Source organism: Nematolebias whitei, chromosome 9 (assembly GCF_014905685.2).
Source record: "Nematolebias whitei isolate Nwh7 chromosome 9, NemWhi1, whole genome shotgun sequence".
NCBI lineage: Eukaryota > Metazoa > Chordata > Actinopteri > Cyprinodontiformes > Rivulidae > Nematolebias > Nematolebias whitei.
In genome coordinates, this window is record NC_056506.1 from 30,701,133 (window position 1) to 30,721,573 (window position 20,441).

Genomic DNA, 20,441 nt, shown 5'->3' on the forward strand with positions numbered 1-20,441 from the left:
TTCTGGTTTTATTTCTCAAAATTCTGTTTTTTTTTTCTCAAAATTCTGACTTTAATCTCAGAATTCTGGTTTGTGTTTCTCAGAATTCTGGTTTTTATTTCTCAGAATTCTGTTTTATTTATCAGAATTCTAACTTTTCTCGAAAGTCTGGTTTTATTTCTCAAAATTCTGATTTTTTTTTTCTTCTCAAAATTATGACTTTTTTCTCAAAATTATGACTTTTTTCTCCGAATTCTGACTTTTTCCCTCATAATTAAGGGGAAAAAAATATTTGCATTGTGGTCCTAATCCTCCTCTGTAGTTTCTATTTGGAAGGAAAATGTAGATATGTGTGAACATTAAAGCACAAAAACTCTTATTTATTGTGGTTCTTAACCACTTCAAGCAAAGTATTAGCATGTAGATGAACAAGTAGAATGTAGTTCAGAAATATTTCATGTTAGGAGTGTTTAACCAGCAACCTCACTTTAACTAGTGAGTGGTGCACATATCTAGTCTTTAACTGAATGTGTTTAAAAGTTTTGACCTGTTGCAGTTTTTAGATTGCTATATTTGATTGTAAAATGTGTTCAGCTATATCCCAACTAATGTGTCTGCTTGTAAAATATTAATCTGTTAAGAGAATGAAAAACACCTCAACTATAAGCTGTATTCATATAAACATCATGGCCTGCCTGAGCCTGTAGCACTTTCTCCTTGATGTAAGCCGAGCAAATGGCTCTTAAGTGTGCGTGCGTGTGGAAAAGGGGAAGGTCTTGCAATAGATAAGTATAACTGATGTTATTTTTAGTGCTCTGTGCATTATCATAAATGCATGTGCATAAAAACTATGCAAGCCTTACCTCAGTCAGATAAACTGAACTTTTTCTCTTACTGATAGCTGCTACATGTAAGCATAACATTTTAGCTTCTCTTGTCATTCATTTTAGAATAAACAGAATTTCTATTGTTACTAAATAAAAGCTCAATGATGAAGTTCATTCTTGTTTTCAGTAAACTGTGTATTCTAGGGATTTTAAATGGTTCATGCCACTTAAGTGTACTTGTTGATTAAAATTTGTTTAGCCTTTTTAGCTGAATTAGCATCAGCTGACTACAGTGTGCACAAAGATCAAAAATCAAGCGTGCTGAAGGCTTTCAGAAAGTCTAATTTCAATTGACCAGGACATGGAGAATCTTCTGAGGTGTTGAATATCAAGATTGTAGAGCCCTTTTAAAAGCCAAAGAAAGCACGTTGTTTCTTTTTTACAATTTTTAGATTCTAATCTTTATGAAAGGAGAAACTACCCAAGTCCTTACACATACCTGACAGCAGTCTAAATGTCACTGCTTGGCTTCTGCAGTAATTCAAAGTATTTTATATATCAACATTTTAGGAAGAACCACGTCCTAATTTATGATTTGTAGGTTTTGTGGTAGCAGCAAGTTTGTATTATATGTTGTGGATCGTTTTAAGCTTTATTTGTTTAAATCCTTCACTGTTTTTTGTCCTGATGTAAACTGGAGTTCAGTGGCTGCTCATCTGTGCTTTCTGTTTTGGCTTCACCAACTGAAAACTTTATTTTTTAAGGGAAATTTTTTGAATGAAACCGAGTACAAACTGCTCTACGCTGTTTCAGATTCAACCTCTCTCTTCAATCAAGGTCATCCGAACCACATTTCCATCGCTCTTATTTAATGATGCTGGAGACTTTGGACCTTTCTTCTCCAGTCTTATTGGATGTACATCAATGTTAATCTCGCTCTATAGTTCTCCAGACTTTAAACAAACCTGATTTTTGATTTGCTTCTTGAATTATACTTTGAAAACGAGTCTCTCTCAGTCCCAAAGATTTCACTTCTCTTGCATCACGTCCTCTTGGTTTTTGAAAGCTTTCATTAACAGCAAGTGAAAGTTGAAGACTTGAAATTTATTCCTTTTCATTTCTTTCGAACACGTCGATGAATATTAGAACGGAGGCCGCACATGAACAGAGTCACTGCTTCTGCATTAAAAAAAACTAAATATGTAATTTTACAATGTTTTTATTCAACTTGTAACAAATGTAAAGTAAAACTAGTTTACAGAGAACGGTTTTATTGTGCATTAAGGCCACTTGAAAGTGGAGCAATTTTGGCACATTTTAATAAAACTTGTCTTTTCTGTATATTTACACCAAAACACAGTTAAAAACATTTTCCCATACAGCACAAATGCTGAGCAACCAATATTGATTTCTACTGGGCTTCACACACATTCAGAATTGATTTATTAAATAAAGTGCCATCACTTTGATTAACTGTCTGCTAAATGAAAAGACAAATTTTACGTTTACAGTTGAGAGATGACTTTCAAGAAGATTTTCATTTCACCTGGTCAGCATCTACTTTTAAAACAAGCCAGTCGGTAAAATCTGTGCTAACATTTTGTGCAGTTTAGAAATAAAGCCTTCAACGTTTCTTCGTGAAACATTTGTTAATGTCCAAGTGATGGTTTTCCTCAAAACACAGATGTGGTGAAACATTAAGGTTTGGAGTTGCTTTCTGATTGAGGTTTCTTCTGCAGCAACGTCAAGCTGCTCCGGTCATTCAGGTGAAAGCCGAGTGAATTCGAACATGGAGTCTGTTCTCAAAGTCATAGCCAGCGTAATCCTCCTACACAAAAAAAAGATGGGAAAACGGATAGAAAAAAGGAATATTACTCTGTTCCAGCTCTGCCGTCAGCACAGGCGAATCAATGCACTCTGTCCAATCAGGTAACGGCACGCTCATTAAAAATAGCAGCACAACCTGGCCCCTCATGTGCACTTGTTAGAAATAAGTTATTCTGCAGCTGCAGAGATTTGTCTGTAAACGTCAGCTGCCAATACAAGAGTCAATGCTGCTGCAGTGGAGCTCTGGTACTGTTCATGCAGAGGAGCTGCACCTAGATCAGTGGTGCCCACACTTTCAGCATGCGAGCTACTTTTAAAATGACCAAGTCAAAGTGATCTACCTGCTATAAGGCCCCGTTTACATGAGAGCAACCTCTGGAAACGTTCGTGTTTTTTCAATGTTTATTGGGGGTAATAAACAAAAAATGAGCGGGTTTACATGAAAATGCTATAGTTTCCATGTCAATCAGGTGGCCAGATAAAGTATGAACTATAGCAGGGGTTGAAAGACTACGTATTTTTTAAAGCCGACTTCAACAAGATAAAAGTTAAGTCGACGTCTACTAGTTGCTGTGACATTATAGGAACTAAAGACGCTATACCATATTCACACAAAAAAATGTCATTTACAAAAAAAAAATCAGGCACGTATATTTATGCTACCATTTATCATACTGTAAATAAGTAACAGGAAAACCAAAACTATTAACAAGCTGCAAAAGTTAAGTTTTATTTTATTTAATCCACTTAATAAATCATTGCGGCAGTGGTGGTGGTGTATTCTTATTTTATTTGGTGGATTAAATTTAATAAAAACAGGGGTTGCACCACCACCGGCAGTGTTGGTGGTGCAACCCCTGTTTTTATTTAGTGGATTAAATAAAATTAAAATAAAAAACGGGGGCAGTGATACACTCATGTTACTGTGACTAGTTGATGTGAAATTTAAAAACTTGTGAGATGTCCTAGACTCGACTAGTCGATTCAACCCCTAAACTATAGTACTGATAGTATTTTGACCTAAAATGTCATATGTGCCGAGTAAAGATATTCTAATTAATAATAATATATAATAATATAATATATTAATATCCATTCATTATCTTTTACCCACTTCTTCCGTCATGGGGGTCGCTGGTCCCCATGTCCAGCAATCACTGTGTGAGGGGCGGGGTGCACCCTGGACAGGTCGCAAGTCCATCACAGATATATTAATATATTATATAATATATGATATTCTATTAAGATGAGGTGTGTGTTGTGTTTGTTGAACATGTGCACAGAAAAGGAGGGGTAAATGAGACATTTTAAATGTATCTGGCAACTCTGATCAAGTAACAAATTTCATAGTGAGGACGGATGATAGGCTGACATCTATTTTATTTTTATTTTTGTTATGCCATGCGATCTACCCATAATGCCTTTGAGATTGACTGTTAGGTCGCGATCAACGTTATTGGGCAGCCCTGACCTAGATTCTCCACGTACTGGAATGCAGCCTGCTTCACTAGGCTTGACTTCATCCACAGGACAGAAAAGCATGTTAGCTAAACTAATACGGCACTAATTTGATTAAAAAGGTCGAGCTCATTCCTGATTTTCTCAGCCCAAGCATCATATCTGGCCACCAGTGTGGGGACAGAAACCTGGCAAAGCTTCAACAAAGCTGTCCACATTTCAGAGAGGAACATGAATTCCAGAATTGATCATCGCTGCCGTTCTGTGCTGTTCCTATACAGCTGGACATGCAAGTACGTTCTAAACTAATTCCTTTATTAGAAGTATTTTTGGTTGTTAAGGCTCCATTATACGGCTACGACTAATGTGACGCCACACTCCAGTGTAAAGCCGAGCCACTAAAACCTGCTCACTGACCGAGGAGTTGAGCAACAGTCTTCCTCCTCCAACAGGTTACCTGATCAAAGAGCAAATCTTTTTATCTCGCCTCCTTTAGAATAATGAGCTCATTCTAATATGCCCTTCATTAAAACAATAATCGCACAAGCTGAATTCTACTAATTTGCTCCCAACTGGAAAAGGCAACATTTTGATTACAAAAACCTTCAAGCTGCATTGCAACAAGGAGAAAAAAATGAGGCTGTTAGAAAACTACAGAAGGTAAGAATTATTAGAGCAAGTTTAACAAGTTTTAAGGAATAAAAATGCATGGTGGGGAGTACCCGAGGCTTACCGTACCTTAGCCTGAAGCATCAGCATTTTGCCCCTTTCTACAGTCTGGAAAGAAAAAGACAGAATGTTCAGATTGTGTGACTTTTCAACTAACTTCAGTAGGATACTGCCCCCCCCACCCCCACCCCACCCCCCCACCCCAAAAAAAAACCCCACACACAAAGAGAAAATCTACCTCAGGGGCACTTAGCAGGACACAGGCCAGTTCATAGCAGGAGTAGGGCTGCACATAAGAATTGCACTGACGACCCACCTCATCTTTTGCAGCCAGATGGAAAAACTGTGACAAAAAAAAAAAAATATATATATATATATATATATATATATACGTATACATAAATAAATAAAGGTTCAATTCAATCACTGCATACGAAAAACAGAAACAAGGAAATCTGGTATGGATAATCAACATTCACTTGCAGTGACTGAGTGAATGGATTAGCTACAAATGTCAGCACAGCTATTACATGGGATGTAGCACGCTGTGCAACACACAAACACTGTATTACCAACATATGACTATTAGTCTACTCGCGTACCTGCATGGCATCTTTGGTATTGTGGAGACATTTGCTTATGGCACCAAGAAGCAGATTTTTCAGGCCAGCACACGAGGTGTCCTCTATCCCCTGTAAGACTAAAATACAACCGATGGTTGGTCTAACAAGAAACCAAACTGCACAGTTGGCTTTTACGGAGGTCCAGTATTTTACCGTGTGTCATGGCCTGCAGCTTGGCAGTGGAGCAGTTAGGCAGGGCTTTCCACAGATACAGAATCTCAATCACAGACAAAATGCAGAGCTCTTTGGTTACACTGGGGCTGCGGAGCTGCTCAGACTGAGGACAAAAATGTCATTGATTGTTTGACTGCAGCTGACATCATATAATAGACTAAATTAGCTGGATTTGTTACTCACCCTCTTCATTGAAAACACCTCTATCTGATTATTCTTTCGCTTGAAAAGCTTTTGAACATCTTTGAAAGCTAAAAGGGCTCCCTCCAGATCACCAGTGGCGCCTTGGCAAGCTACAACAAAAATACCACAAGTTACAAGCCGACACAGAGCTCGCCAAATGAGCCGGAAAGCCTAATTCTTCTGTAATCCAGTACCTCCTGTTAAATAGGCGTAGTAGCACTGGGACCAGCGGGATTCAGCCTTCAGTCGCTCAAACGCTCTGTAGGCTTCACCGTAGTTCAGCTCGATCATGCTGCACCAGCCTAAAAACATCCACCGATCAGAAATTATGGCACAAGCTAGTTTTGAGGGACGTGGTTTGAAATAAAGAGAAACTGGCACCTATTTCATATAAACACACGTGCTGAATCTCCCTCTGGCCAGAGGCCAGATCTAAGGCATCACGGAAGGACGTCAAGGCACTGCTGATCTGGCACTACAACAAAAGGAGGAAGTTTGTGGTGGCAGTTGAAATGAGCCAAGAAGCAACTGAAAATGCACTTTATTCTGTCTGTACCTCAAGGCGTTGAACTCTGCCTTTGAAGAACACGAAGAGGGAGGAGTTGGGATAGATGGCCTCTCTTTGTTTCAGGATAGATTTGGCTTCTATTAGGCTCGTGTGTGTGTCTGAGCCATCCAGAGCGAAGAACGGCTGCACCACTGTGTAGTACCACAACAGGGCCAGGCTGTAAGACCAGCAGAAAGGATTCAGTTTTCTTATTCATTCGACTACAAATTTAAAAATATATGTCTTAGTTGAGTTTTAATGTCAATGTTTTTTTTTTCAAGGAGGTCTTGTGGGAAACAATAGTGTGAATGTTTATGAAGCATTCACACTATTATGATCCATTTTTCTTCTGTACATTTTTTGACGCAATTCTTGTCCCGCAATTTTCAAGCTATTTCAACTAATTATATATCGAAACGTTCTTTCAGGACAATCCTAAGTATTGGTGCAACTTTAGCTTTTTAAAATTTTTAGACTTTTCTGCCATTTTTTTCCTCATAGAAAATGAATTGAGCTCATTTTACATCCTTCAGATCTTTAGATCTGTTTACAACTGTTTACTGCTCCTTTCACATTTTGTTCTGGTTCAGCTCCTTTCAGCTTCCTCATACAAATTTAAACATTTTTTCAGCTACTTTCAGCTAATTTCAGCTGGGGTCCCCCCCCCCACCACCACCACCACCATTCTGTGCTCCTTTCAGGATCTTTCTGCTAACTACAACATTTTTATGCTTCTTCTAAATTTTTTCTGCTAATTTCAGCTTGTTATCCTCCTTTCAGCTTATTTCTGCTATGTTCAGCTTTTTCTACTATTTCAGCTACTATTTAGCTGTTTTATGGCAATTTAGGCTTTATCAGCTAATTCCACATTTTTTGCACTCATTTCAATTGTTTTCAGCCTAATTCAGCAAAATTGTGCTCTCTTCTAGTAATTTTAGCTTCTTTCTGCTTTTTTAGCTACTTTTCAGCTGGCTTTTTTTTGTGTGTTAATTTCAGCTTCTTCTTTTTTCCTGATAATTTCTACTTTTTTGTGCTTGTTTCTGCTTCTTTCTGCAAACATGCTCTTTCTGCTTTCTTCTGCTAATTTAAGCTTGTTTTTTTTACCTTTTCAGTTAGCAGTACGTTTTTTTTTTTTTTTAGCTAATTTCAATTGTTTTCAGATAAATTCAATGTTTTTGTGGTAATTTATGCTACTTTCAGCCTAATTTGCTTCTTTCTGCTAATTACAGCTTGTTATGCACTTTTCAGCTTTTTTCAGCTACTTTCAGCTTTTTTGATATTTCAACTACCATTTATCTGTTTTTGTGCTAAATTTAGCCTTTTCAGCCAATTCCACATTTTTTTTGTGCTCATTTCAGTTATTTTTATTTCCTTTTGGTAGTTTAAGGGTCTTTCTTCCTTTTCAGCTTTTTTTTGTGCTAAATTCAGCCTTTTTTTTTTAATCTAATTTCCTAATTTTTGTGCTCATTTCGGCTTATTTAATCCTAATTAAACAAATGTGTTCTTTCTGCTTTCTTCTAATTTAGGCTTGATCTTCCATTTCAGCTAAATTTCAGCATGTTTTTAGCTAATTTCAGCAGTTTTTTCAGCAAGTTCCTCAGCCATAAGCATTCACACTACATTTTTGCAGGAAATGCAATTTCTCTAGATAAAAATGATTTAATAACAGGAAGGGACAATAAAAAAAAGATGTTGCAGTCCATGCTTTGATTGCTTCTAGAGTAAGAACAAAAGTAAACATTTCAGACGTCTGTTACAAGCAGGATCTAGAGTCACTCACATACTCACGTAGCTAATGGGGCCTTCATGTCCTTACTTTCGCTGGCGTACGTGAGCGCCGACAGGCCTTGATGTCGGTCTCCCGGGAAGCCCAGCAGGTTGACGATCTTCAGCAGGTGAGGCGGCACCATGGAGATGCACAGGTGGAACAGACCGTAACCGAAGCTGACCGCTCCTTTCAGCCGATCCAGAGTCTCGAGGCTGATGCCGTCCAGTTTTTGAGATGAACTTGACCCAAGTGAAGAAGAGCGACTGCAGACGGGCGGGTCAGAGGCGGAAGACACGGAAGCCCTCTTTCTGCCACGCTCTTGTAAATGTGTGATGTCATTGTAACATTTGTTGAACATCTTCCAGGCTTTGCGGAGGATCCAGCCTCCTTTGATATACGCTGTGGACAGAAAGAGAAACGTGCCATCTTTTGCCACCACCATTAAAAAGGACAAACATGACTGAATATGACTGCAGTCTTCACAAAGGCTCAAATACCTGACAGCTCTTGCTTGATAAACAACAGAACAGAAAGGTAAACATGGCAGTCTGCAATGATGATCTGCCTCTGGAGTCGGCCCACTGCAGCCGCCCCCGACCTCTGAGAGTCCACATGCTGAAACAAGCATAAACACAAGCTGGAGACATGCAGGGAAATCAACAAGAAAACACCACTGCAGCGTGAATTATTGTCCAATTAAAGTTTTTTAATTAACATTTATTCTGAAAGACTTGTGACCCGTCCTGGGTGTGCCCCGCTTCTGGCACAGTGATAGCTGGACATGGGCACCAGTGACCCCCATGACCCGAAAAGGAAGAAGCAGATAAAGATAATTGATGGAAGAAATTAACATTTATCACATATAAGAAAAGCCATTAAATGAAAATATAAGGAGGTCACTCACGCCCCGTTTCATCCTGTTCTTGATGGTTTCAATGACTCCACTGTTTTCACTTTCACACAGCTTCTCTGTAGCTTTCAGGTCCTCAAAGGCCATCTGCATTTTCTCCTCTTCGAATGTCATCACTGCATTCTACCAAATAAATAAAGTAAAACTTTAGCCAACTGAATGATGGTGTTCAGATGTTTTAAAAGGAAGAAAAACAATAAATAAATTCTGGAGGACGTCTTTGGCTCACAACAATCTTTAAAATGTTTAGATTTTTAAATGTAGGCATTTAGACTTGGGACCCTAAAAAATTAAAATGTATCTTTTTGATGATCCACTGTAGATTTAGCTAAATGTACTTTGACTTGTATGGCAGATTAACAATTTTATAATTTAACATTTCAGTGATACAACATTAGAAATAAGAATTGTTAAACTCAGTTTCTTCAGTTTGTCTTCATTCAAAGTACTTTATTTTCTTAAAATCTCTAGGAGTATCAAGTTATGATAATACTATTTACCCCAAATTACAATTCAAGAAACATTTTAATTGCTATTTTGGATAAAAACAAAAATAAAATTAAACATTGTAAGGACGTTTTTTTACCTGTAGAGTTGAATTGATAAGTGAAAGATCCCTTTGTTACTTTCACTACAGCATACATACGTTTTCTTTTTGAAATATTTAGAAATATAAAAAGAAAGTTGATCATTTACAAGAACTAAAAGGAAGGCAACCTTTCAACAGTCATATTTCAAGTTTCAAATATTTTGACATTTTAATTCTTTAAAAACATTTTGTAACAAAATCCTGAATATGTAAATTTAAGGATCTGAATGAACTGGGTTCTTACTGCCCAAGTGTTATTATAATACTGTAGGTAACTAGTGAATAGTTTAGGATTGTTTTTCTTAAAAATTATACCAAATACATCTTTTTCAAATGAGCTCTCAATTCCGCTTTTATGAGTTGCAATGCACATCTGAATAAACTCTTTCACTTCCAATTTGCTTCCTGTTTTTGCATTAAACTGCATGATTATAAGTGGTTTGGGAAAAAGTTGCAACTGAAGTAACTTTAAAGTGAGATAGTAATACATTTATCTTGCAATACTGGATTAAAACATAGTATTTGCCAAAGTAAATTAATATATATATATAAAGTTAATAATAAGCTACAAGTTTGGTTTAGTACCAAAATGGTAACATATGGGTGCACACTCATTAACACATTTATCATCTCAATATCAGTGAATGCAAAATCAATAATGCAAATGACTGCTCGGAGTGCTATAAATCAAAGACGATTATTTTTTGTGTATTCAAGTTCAAGTTAAATAATATTTATGGTCAGCTCCCTGGCCTTGACGCCCACACTTTATTAGATGATAGAGAAGACAGAAAAGAAAGTGAGAAAATTGTGGATTTATCACAGGATTTAACCCTGGAGAAAGTAAAGAAACCTTCTCAGCATTTAGACCACAAACTAAAACTGTGTAATATGTTGCTCCCCTACTCACCAGAAAACTCACAAAGCTGGCCCCGAAACTCATCAAAGGACTGTAGTTCCTGAAACATAATAAAAAAAGTTGCACAGCTTTGTGAAAAGACTACAAAAATGGGGGTTTCACGTGTACATCAAGCATTTTTGTGTTAATGGGAACAGATGAACACATAAATTCACTATTCTTTTGAAATAGGGCTTTTAGCTTTGACACCTGGGGGAATAGATGGTGGGAGTTGACCGCCTTGCTCAAGGGCCCTGGGTGGGGCAAATGAGGATCATTCACCTTTCCCACCCACGTTTTGATGTAGTCTGTCCCAGGGGTCGAGCTGGCGGCCTTCCGATCACAGGCTCAGCTTAACCTCTGCACCACCACTCCCCCAGCATCACTCTCAGTGCTTAGATTAATTAATGGGAATGGTGACATTTTGCTTTTCACCAGGGGTCAGGACACATGGGGGTTGCCCTTCTAAAGTATCAACATGTAGCATGAATCAGGGGGGTCCACTTGGCTTTGTAGCCAATAATACATGCAGATATTTATTTTAGCTTTATTATTCTTAGTATGTCATAATCACACGACTGAGCAGATACTAAAAGCTCCATATTTACACGTAGATCCTACCAGGACTTTCCCTCTGACGTACCTCGTGTGAACAAATTCACTGAAACCTTTTTGCACAATGACTGAGAGCCAGCAGGCATTTCAGGAAGGATAACCTGTCAAACAGGCACTTATCTTGTGAAAACAACCATGCAGTTAAAGCGAGCGCAGCAGCTTAACCAATCATTTTAATAACTAGTATGTATGCACACAAGTCACTCGGAGGGTTTAAATGAGACGGATCCTGCTTGTGACTATATGATAAGGTGTAGACAAATGGGACAAGGATGCTCTTTGTCTGCACTGCGTCTGGTTGATCACGGCTGTAAACATCATGGACCCACACCAACCTGTATGATCTGAAGAGCTCGTCACTCTCTTTGAAGCCATTGTTGAGCAGCATGTTGATTCCTTTCAGAGCCAGCTCCGCGTCGTTGATGAGGTCCGTCTTGACCCCCGGTGCAGCAGGTCCTGCCGGCTCCGCCATGATTAGGACGGCCGATGCCGGAGGCGCGAGGAGCCAAGCGCTGCTGGGGAAAAGGAACGGGCGGCCACGCGCGCGACAATGCCTGAACAGTTTACTTACAGCCCGTGGCGCAGCTCGGAACGGACGCTGTCATGTCGGTATTAGTTTTAATTAGGAGTCTAATGACTGAACTGGACCACATAAGCGATTAAAAAAAGGCTACATGACCTGAGACTGGCCGCTGTCTGTTCCGTATTCAGCCGCCTGTCTGACCAGCGGGTTGTGTTCATGCGCAAACGCTCCTGCGCAGAGAGGAAGTGTGCTGCCTTCAAGTGCTGCCCGGAATTATTACATTTTCGATTAGTGTGTAGGGACACGACATGACATTCGATATGAAACTAATTAAATGATGAATAAATAAACACAAAGCAGCTCTGAAAGTTGTAAAGCCACTGTTTAATGTTTTAAACATTTGTTGAAGTCGTTCAAAAAACTGTTCATTGTTGACTTTCTAACATTTCAATAATGCAGCGGAAAATAAAATGTGTGCACCCTTATGTCGGACATAATTTAAGACAAGTGAAGCACTCTTCTTATTTCTAGTGGAGTTTGTTTTTGTCCAATGATGGCAGCCTGGTCAATTTGGATAATTTACTTATATTTTATTATTTGTGATATAATTTTCTTTTGTATTCATCATCTTTGTTCTCCACTCAAAGAGGTGTCACTTGGTCTCAGGTACTGGTCTCTCTTGTAAATGAGTCCTCGTGACTCAATGAGACTAAACTGTATAAATAAAGGTTGATCATATCAATAGAGAAATACAAAGTTGTTTAAATTTATTCCACTCAGAATTTGTCTTTTTAATCTTTATATTATCTATTGTAAAACCCAATCCATTGCAGCAGCATGTAAATCTCACCACAGAAACAAACCTGAAAGCACTGATACAATTAACAAACGCTACTCTTACTGCTGTATACTTGAATTTATTCAGTGGCCTGAATGTTCTCACAGGCATAAAGCCAGGTATGTTTCATTATATTTTTAAACCTTCCAGATTATCCAAATGTTTTCTCACTTTGTAGAGTATGAATAAATATTCATTTTTAACCATGCAAACTGCTCAAAACATACCAACAAAAATGATAACTGTTTTGGACCATTATATAACAATCAAAAGTAAAAAGGGCAAGTTGTTACCTTGAAAACATGTCAAAATGGTCATTTTATGGCACAAAAACGTACATATTTGAACACTGATGGAACAGTTTTTTTTTTTTTTTTTTTTACAAATCAGTCATCATAAAACAGGAATGCATGACTAAATGTGTCCAATTATTTTGCATTTTACAGTTTACATATAAACTCATTAATTCTGATACAAATGTACAAAACAAGTTGGTAAACACTTGCAGTTGTATTTAAGTACTTCAGATACATTTTGTTCAGTGTTATATTTTCATTGCAATGGTCCCAAACATGACTGAATAGAACTGTGGAACTTATACTAAGGGCATAAGTTTATTCTAATTATTTCACTGAAAGATGTAACATCCATGCTATTTAGTTGTGTAGCTAAAATCATTTACAAAGAACTTTTTTTCTTGTCATGCAAAAGGAATGCAAAATTGGAAGGTAATTCAGAACAAAAAGGGGGAAAATGGGAAAAGAAAACCTGTTAAAATATAGAACTCTACATGCTGACTTGTGGATATATATTATATTACCTCAGCAACCTGTGAAATGTCACTGAAAGAAGCACTGTAGGTGTAAACAATTTATTTTGATATAAACTTTGGAGTTCAACAAAAATAAAAACTATAAAGAAATGATATTAGCTAGTTTCTTCATCACTATTACAGCACCATCATAACATGATATCATTAGTTTTCTTAAAGTGCTGGGTTGTCCATAAGTCTTTACTTATTCAGTAGATTCTGGCAGTTGATAAATCAATGAACCCCACTGCTAGAACATGCTCCCATAAGTGACACGAGACATGACTATTTTACAAAATAAATACAGACATTTTTACCAGAGCAGCAAAAATGATGAACCTGTAAGCTGCTGCTCACGTCTCATTATTTCTCACACACATTCACACACATTGAAACACTCCTCGATGCACACATTCTGACACACAAACACATTCTCGGTCTTTTAACAGATTGCACATAGCTGGTGGAGGACATGGTCCCAAAGGTTTGTTGAATCATGATGCGATGAGATGTTTCTGCTCAGCCCGGACACTCTTTGAGGTTGACCGGGCCGAACACAGCTGACGACCTCTCAAAGGAGACGGGTGTGTCGTTGATCTTCATGTCCTGGATACATCCCATAAAGGACGACTGGATAGGGAGTGTCTGGTGCATCAACGTATCTGCAGGAGAAAGGTGCAGGTGGTCAGCTGGTGGAGTGCTTGCTGTGCTCCAACCTATTTAATTTTATATACTGTATATTTCAACTTTAATGCCTTTTTATATGTAAAATAAATTAGAGATAAACTTTTCTTAAATACACAAATGTCTGTAGAAACTGTACTTGTAACTAAAGGTTTAAGTTTAGATGAAGACTACAAATAATCTTTATATTTGTAAAGACATTTAGCTTGCATCCTTATACATTTCTTGTGTCATCATAATATATTGTTATCATATTTAATTATCCTAGGTGGATTGGCTTGACTTTACCAAATTAAAAACACTACTTCTTTTAATACATACCAGGAATGCCACCCACAAACAAAGGATCTTTGGTCAAAGTGGTAGAGGAAGATTGAGGTCCAATCTTATAATTGTCCAGTGTGTCCACAGATAATTGAACAACGTTTTTCCTCTTGATTACTAGAAATGAAACAGAAAATTACTTGTTATGTAGTAGAAATGGGCATCAGTGACCCTTGCGACCCAAAAAGGCAGAAACGGGTAAAGATAATGGATGGATGGATGAAACTGGGGTTCTTTTTCAGAATCAGATCATGTTTAACTCTGAACGCCAAATGACTTCTAGGTGCAACTTTCCTACCAGCTATTGATTATGGTGATATTATTTACATGAATGCCCCTGCCAGCTCCTTGCAGATGTTGGATGCTGTCTACCATAGCACGCTAAGATTCATAACAGGTTGTAACTTCCGTACCCATCACTGCACTCTGTACTCCTTGCTCAGTTGGTCATCATTATCTGCACGTAGGATCTCACTGGTTCATCTTCATCTATAAAACACTCCTTGGTCTGCTGCCCTCATCTCCTCCCTCACGTCACATCGTCAGTGCAGTTACAGCGTGCGCTCTCAGGTCTTAATTACCTGCAGCGTCCCCTCAGTGTGGTGGAACTCGGCAAAAAGGTATTTTCTAACTCTGCTCCTGTAACCTGGAACACCTTGCAACAAGATCTGAAGCGGTCCACTTTGATTTCTTTAAGGGATTTTAAACATTTGATAAAGTCACTAGAAAAACCTAAGCAGCTTTGCTCTTGTTCTTAGTATTTTAACTTGTTTTATATGGCACTTTAATTTTATTACTTTTAGTGCATTGTGTCTTAATTGCTTTTATTGTTGTATATGATTTTGTCTGTCTTAATCAGGTCTCTTGAAAATGAATCCTCGTGACTTAATGAGGTGTACCTGTAATCTATCTGCATAAATGAAAAAAATTGCATAAGATTAAAAAGTATATACTGTCTTTGAAAAATACACTTAACTAAGCATACTTTTTCCAAAAAGATTTCAGCTCATCATTTAACACAAACTGATAAAGTTGCTTTTTATTTTTAAATAACAACCACTAAAAGTGCATTTTGTAATCAAACACGTTACACCATTTCAGAATACCAAAGTATTTGCTTGCATCAAATAAACAAACTAAAGAGACTGCTGAAACTATTGAAAGTGGATTAAAATTAGCCCAGGTCATAAAAACAATCTGCAAGAACAGAGGGGAATCATCATCTCTGAAAAAAAAACTGAGTCAGTCATCGTTATTGGAGATGGCATTAATATTGTAACACGCTGACATCATCTCATCGTTTATTAGACAAAGTGACGCAATAAAAAAACAGGTTTGGATATACATTTGTGTGTAGTTTGAAGAAAATGTTTTTCAGTGTGAGACTAAAAAGCAAAAGGGCTGAATGTTGGAGAAATGGCTGATTGGTCTGATCATCTGTTTCAGAGAGATGGGGTCTTCAGGATAAGAAGTGATTCATCTAATGGTATCTCATTTGGTTATGATCTGGTGTTTGTTCTGCTGGTCATGTCTGGATCAATAACATTTTGTGGCCAAAAACATCTCAGCTGACAGCTGCTGCATGGTCAGGCTGGCACAAACAGTTTCCATTCCACTGGCAGAATTATAGTGGCTTTATTCATAAAAGTGCAGCTAAAAAAAAATCTCATTCTTGAATTGACCACCAAAAAAAATCAGATCTGAATCCTGAATAAATTCTGTAGAAATGATGGCATTTTGGGCCAGAATTAAGGGGCAAATAAAAAAATACTGAATGTAACTTCTTATATTTTAGTGATTTACAGTACTTTGTACGCTCACATCATTACACATTAGGCAAAGATGTTTAACACATCAAAAAAGCAAATTAAATCGAGTTTCACCTGAAATTTTATGGAAGTTTCCATCACACAGAGAAGTTTTCGGTTTCACCGACACCATAAATTCTCCTCCTCCTTGGTTCACTTGAACCGCCACCTTCAAATGACAACATTATCAAGCACTATTTCAAAACTGGTTACGGGGAGCACATCTGCTACGCGACACAAGTACTATATTCTTCTTGCAAGCAAACACTCCACAGTCAAACAGCTATCTGTTTTGACAAAAACAAACAGAAATCCATTCTCACCTCTCCTCTGAGCATGTAGACAGTGAGAAAGTGGCCCATCCCAGATCTAGATGGGGTTCTGATAGGATCACCAACATGAAGTAGGAGTCCAGACTGAGCACGTGGACGAATATTAAACAGCAGCTCCAAGTAGGAGCCCCCATCAAAAGAGTCATCTGAAATACAGAAAATAAGCCTCAACATTGATAATACTGGTACACTTTAAGAAAAACTTATACCTGAACCAATATAAAAAAATACCGTAATTTCCAGACTATAAGCTGCTACTTTTTTTTACATGCTTTTACCACAGTTTATACAATGCTGCGACAAATTTATGGATTTTTTTCTGGACGGGCTAACGATCTTCCTGCCACCAAAAACATTTAGCTTCGTCCCACCTGGGCGCTCACATAGCTGCCTAATACACATCTCTCTTGGGGTGGGGGGGGGTTCGTGACTCAATGAGACTACCTGGACAAATAAAAGTTTTTAAAAAACATCTAATGAGCATGAGCTCAGCATGAGCATGCATCAGGATATCTAACTAATGAAATTACCGAACATGTCACAGTGGATCATTGAAACTTTGAATTACCCTAAATCAAATGCTCTCACACTAAGTTTTCAGATCAGTTATTCTGCGCTTTTTGCACACACCCTCATCACGGAAAACACACAAAAAAATGCAGATGATGCAGTTTTTCAAGTTAAAGGTGATCGATCTGGCAGTCAAAGAAGGAAACAGAGCTGCTGCACGTAAGCTAGGCGTTTCCTGGTAGGCTCCTGTATTTATTTATTTTAACCCGCCTTGTTACAGGCACTGTTGAGGAAAAAAAACATTTACTGTACGTATTTGTATCAGTGGTTCCCAACCCTGTTCATTGAGGAACGCCATCCTGCATGTTTTAGTTGTTTCCCTGCTCCAACATATCCAATTCAGTGATTTATTTACTTCTTCTCGTTCTGCAGAAGCTTGTTGGTCACCCATTTATTAAAATCAGGGGTGTCTTAGCAGGAAACAACTAAAACATGCAGGATGGTGTTCCTCAAGGACCAGGGTTGGGAACCCCTGGTGTTGTTACGGTACACATTTAATTAAAAGTTTAAAAAATCTTTCTGTGTAAGTATCTCATGTTACTATGTGGACACCTGTGGCTTATACACAAGTGTGGCTTATATATGTACAATTTAAAATATATATATATACATTTATTTATTTTTTATTAGTGGGCACGGCTTATATTCGGGTGGACTCAATAGTTTAGAAATTACGGTAATCATTTTAAAACACATACCAAAAATAAAAGCAATAAAGGCCAATACTTTACCAAAACATACTTTAAACCTAGATAATCTTATACTTACAGAGGGGGCAGGGGGTGGGGAGGGGAACAGGAATATTTTGTTAAGATTGCAACTAAACTATTTTTAACCCAGTGAGAACTCAAAAATTGCCCAGCAGAAAGATCCAAATTTGACTTTTGTACTATTTGGAACAATGGCAGCACGGTGGCACAACTGGTAGAGCTGCTGCCTCTCAGCGAGCGGGTCCTTGGTTCAAACCCTGGTCCAGGGGCCTTTCTGGGTGGAGTTTGCATGTTCTCTCCGTGCATGCGTGGGTTTTCTCCGGGTACTCCAGTTTCCTCCCACAGACCAAAAACATGCATGTTAGGCTGATTGGTAACTCTAAATTGTCCCTAGGTGTGAGTGAGAGAGTGAATGGTTGTTTGTCTCTATGTGGCCCTGTGATGGACTTGCGACCCGTCCAGGGTGTACCCTGCCCCTCGCACAGTGATTGCAGGACATGGGCACTGGCGACCCCTGTGACCCAGAATGGAATAAGCGGGTAAAGATAATGGATGGATGGATGGACTATTTGGAACATGAAAACCTCCATTTGTATTTTGATTTTTGCATATTTCTTAGTTATTTAATCTTATTTTTATTTATTATCACGAGGAGTTTTATCTCATTCGTTCTGTGATTGACTCACTGATAATGACATGTGCCCCGTTTCCCGCGAAATATGCCCCTCTTTGTGTCTGTCCCTCAAAGCAGGGTCCGGCACCATGGTTCGCAGCTGGATTGGACATCTGGGCTCCATTCATTTTAAACTTCCGAACGCAGCCGGACACGCTCTGCTTTGGAAGGTCCTTAAGCTGAAAAAAAAAATCCCCAGTGATTAAAAAGGTAGACCTACAGTATTTCTTTGAGTCATTTTTCTTTCTTACCTTTAACTCTTTGTGAAAGGATGCTGGAGCACTGCCCAGGTACACCGGTGAAATGAACTGCTGCATGGATTTCAACTCAGCACTTGTCAGCTGACCATCCTGAGCTTTGATCCCGTCTACCACCAAACGAAATTTCTTCTTTTCCAAGCTAAAAACAACCTGCAGACAATCCAATGATCACGTAAAGGAAATATGTGGCTGCATTCTGAGCAAGGAGGCTTGTGATTTAGACTGTTTTTGTTAGTTTATGTCTACAAATATGTGACTGGGATAAACATATCCACAGACCGAGTGCCATTTTCCGTCGTTGTACTTCTCTCGGTTGAAGATCTCCTTCTGTTTGGCCACAGAGAGTCTAATCCTGCCCTTGGACATGTATAAGGCCAGATGAGATTGCCCTCCTCTGGTTGTAGCAAAGAACAACAGACCTTCAGGAGACCGAGTCCTGACATCCAGAGAGAAGTGGGGCCTGGAGGGAGAGAAAGAGGAAAACATCATCCTGTGAACTCATCCGAACACCCTTTGTGTTCAATTCATATGAATGTTTGTGTCTTGAAGCCTGGCCTCTCACCTGGGCTGCAGCACCTGCAGAGGAAGGCTGTAGCTCAGGCTGCTAACAGGCCCCCCCACACGATGGGCATATTGAACATGGGCCGGTAACTCACAAGATGAAATACTCTCATTTTTTACGTGCTTCACATCGTCCTAAAGCAGCACAAAGACAAACAACGGAAGCGTTTTAATACAAGCTGGAGCATGAATCCTCTTCGGCTCGCAGCTCTGATAAGACAGTGGATGGCTCCCACTCTGTTGTTGAAGGAGATTGTACGTTTGATAGCTGTCAGAATCCAACAATCATGTTTCCCCCCTGCATGCGTGGTCACCGCAATATGATCTAATGTTCATTAATGAGTCAATAAAAGGTACTTTATTCTTTTTAAGTGATCGTATTACCCATCATTCTTACCATTTATTCTTAATTCAAACTTCCCAAATGTAAAGCTAACATTTTAGCTGCATGTTTTTGTCTTTAATGGGTTTATTTTAGTTGTGAAAAGGTAAAGAAACCAGATCATTTACATTTCTGCAGAACTAAAGTGTTGTAATACGTGATTTAAAATGAGCGGACACTCATCAGGTCAAACAAATTTGTGGCAAATTGTGTGTTTTTGTCAGATACATAATCAGCTCTAGCTGGTTTTCATTCATTTCTGCATTTGAAGTGATTAAAATCGACCTGAGCAATAGTTAATGACATAAGATTTACATTATTCCTGCGTCTTTCTACTGAGGCTAGAAATCACGACTGCATGAGAAATTAATGAATTAAATACAATAGTTTGCTTTGTTTGATTTCATGTAGAGCTTGTTTTGCTGCATATGATTTGAGTGACTTTTAGTCTTTGTGTGCTCAGGAGCAAATTTACTTGGAATATGGTTCTGAAAATGACATTTGAAGGTTTTTTTTTAATGATAAAAAAATCTAAACAGTGATGTAAGCCCAAGTACAGCAGGAAGTCCACGTACATGTAATGATATAGATTTATACAGATCAATAGAAAATCTCATGGGGTTGAAATTATTTGCAGAACACATTGTTCCAGTGATTTGACTTTCTGCTGCTCCTTATTATCCCACCGAGTTCAACCTCTAGTGTCACGCTTTTATTCTTACTTCTATGAAACTCAGCAGCATAAATTGAGATTTTATAATTCATCTCATTCATCTGTTGTCAAAGACTGTTGAAGACTCAATACTGTAGCTCCAAAATAGATTTAAAATGAGGATGAGGACGGAAGGGTCAGTATGATTAGAACAATCAGCTCTGTATTCATGGATTTAAAGCAGAT

At 38.3% G+C, this 20,441-nt stretch overlaps 2 protein-coding genes across 2 annotated transcripts in view; both read right to left on the reverse strand.

Annotated features, from left to right (window-relative positions):
• Window positions 1-2,568: 2,568 nt before the first annotated feature.
• On the reverse strand, window positions 2,569-11,539 carry LOC119414213 (tetratricopeptide repeat protein 39C). The gene is made up of 14 exons (XM_037681313.1): window positions 11,403-11,539; window positions 10,465-10,513; window positions 8,960-9,088; window positions 8,553-8,670; window positions 8,076-8,454; window positions 6,297-6,465; window positions 6,122-6,215; window positions 5,935-6,042; window positions 5,741-5,850; window positions 5,537-5,660; window positions 5,363-5,460; window positions 4,999-5,103; window positions 4,830-4,868; window positions 2,569-2,634 (listed from the first exon to the last, which is right to left on the reverse strand). Exons 1-14 carry the CDS (start codon window positions 11,537-11,539, stop codon window positions 2,569-2,571), a joined length of 1,725 nt encoding a protein of 574 aa, XP_037537241.1.
• A 1,640-nt stretch (window positions 11,540-13,179) lies between these two features.
• Window positions 13,180-20,441, reverse strand: part of LOC119415068 (laminin subunit alpha-3) — an 82,794-nt gene continuing 75,532 nt past the window's right edge. The window contains exons 70-77 of the mRNA XM_037682205.1: window positions 19,163-19,296; window positions 18,880-19,060; window positions 18,592-18,750; window positions 18,354-18,519; window positions 16,379-16,533; window positions 16,131-16,224; window positions 14,245-14,364; window positions 13,180-13,901 (exon numbers count right to left, since the gene is read on the reverse strand). Of these exons, the coding sequence (XP_037538133.1) occupies window positions 13,759-13,901; window positions 14,245-14,364; window positions 16,131-16,224; window positions 16,379-16,533; window positions 18,354-18,519; window positions 18,592-18,750; window positions 18,880-19,060; window positions 19,163-19,296 (1,152 nt within the window). The 3' untranslated portion in view covers window positions 13,180-13,758. The remainder of the gene's footprint in view (window positions 13,902-14,244; window positions 14,365-16,130; window positions 16,225-16,378; window positions 16,534-18,353; window positions 18,520-18,591; window positions 18,751-18,879; window positions 19,061-19,162; window positions 19,297-20,441) is intronic.

Coding starts and splice junctions, on each gene's coding strand:
- LOC119414213 (XM_037681313.1), bottom strand. CDS start 11,539: ATGGCGGAGCCGGCAGGACCTGCTGCACCGGGGGTCAAGACGGACCTC. Junction 10,514..11,402: donor GAGCTCTTCAGATCATACAG/GTTGGTGTGGGT, acceptor ATTATGTTTCAG/GAACTACAGTCCTTTGATGA. Junction 5,104..5,362: donor ATACCAAAGATGCCATGCAG/GTACGCGAGTAG, acceptor TTTTTGTCACAG/TTTTTCCATCTGGCTGCAAA.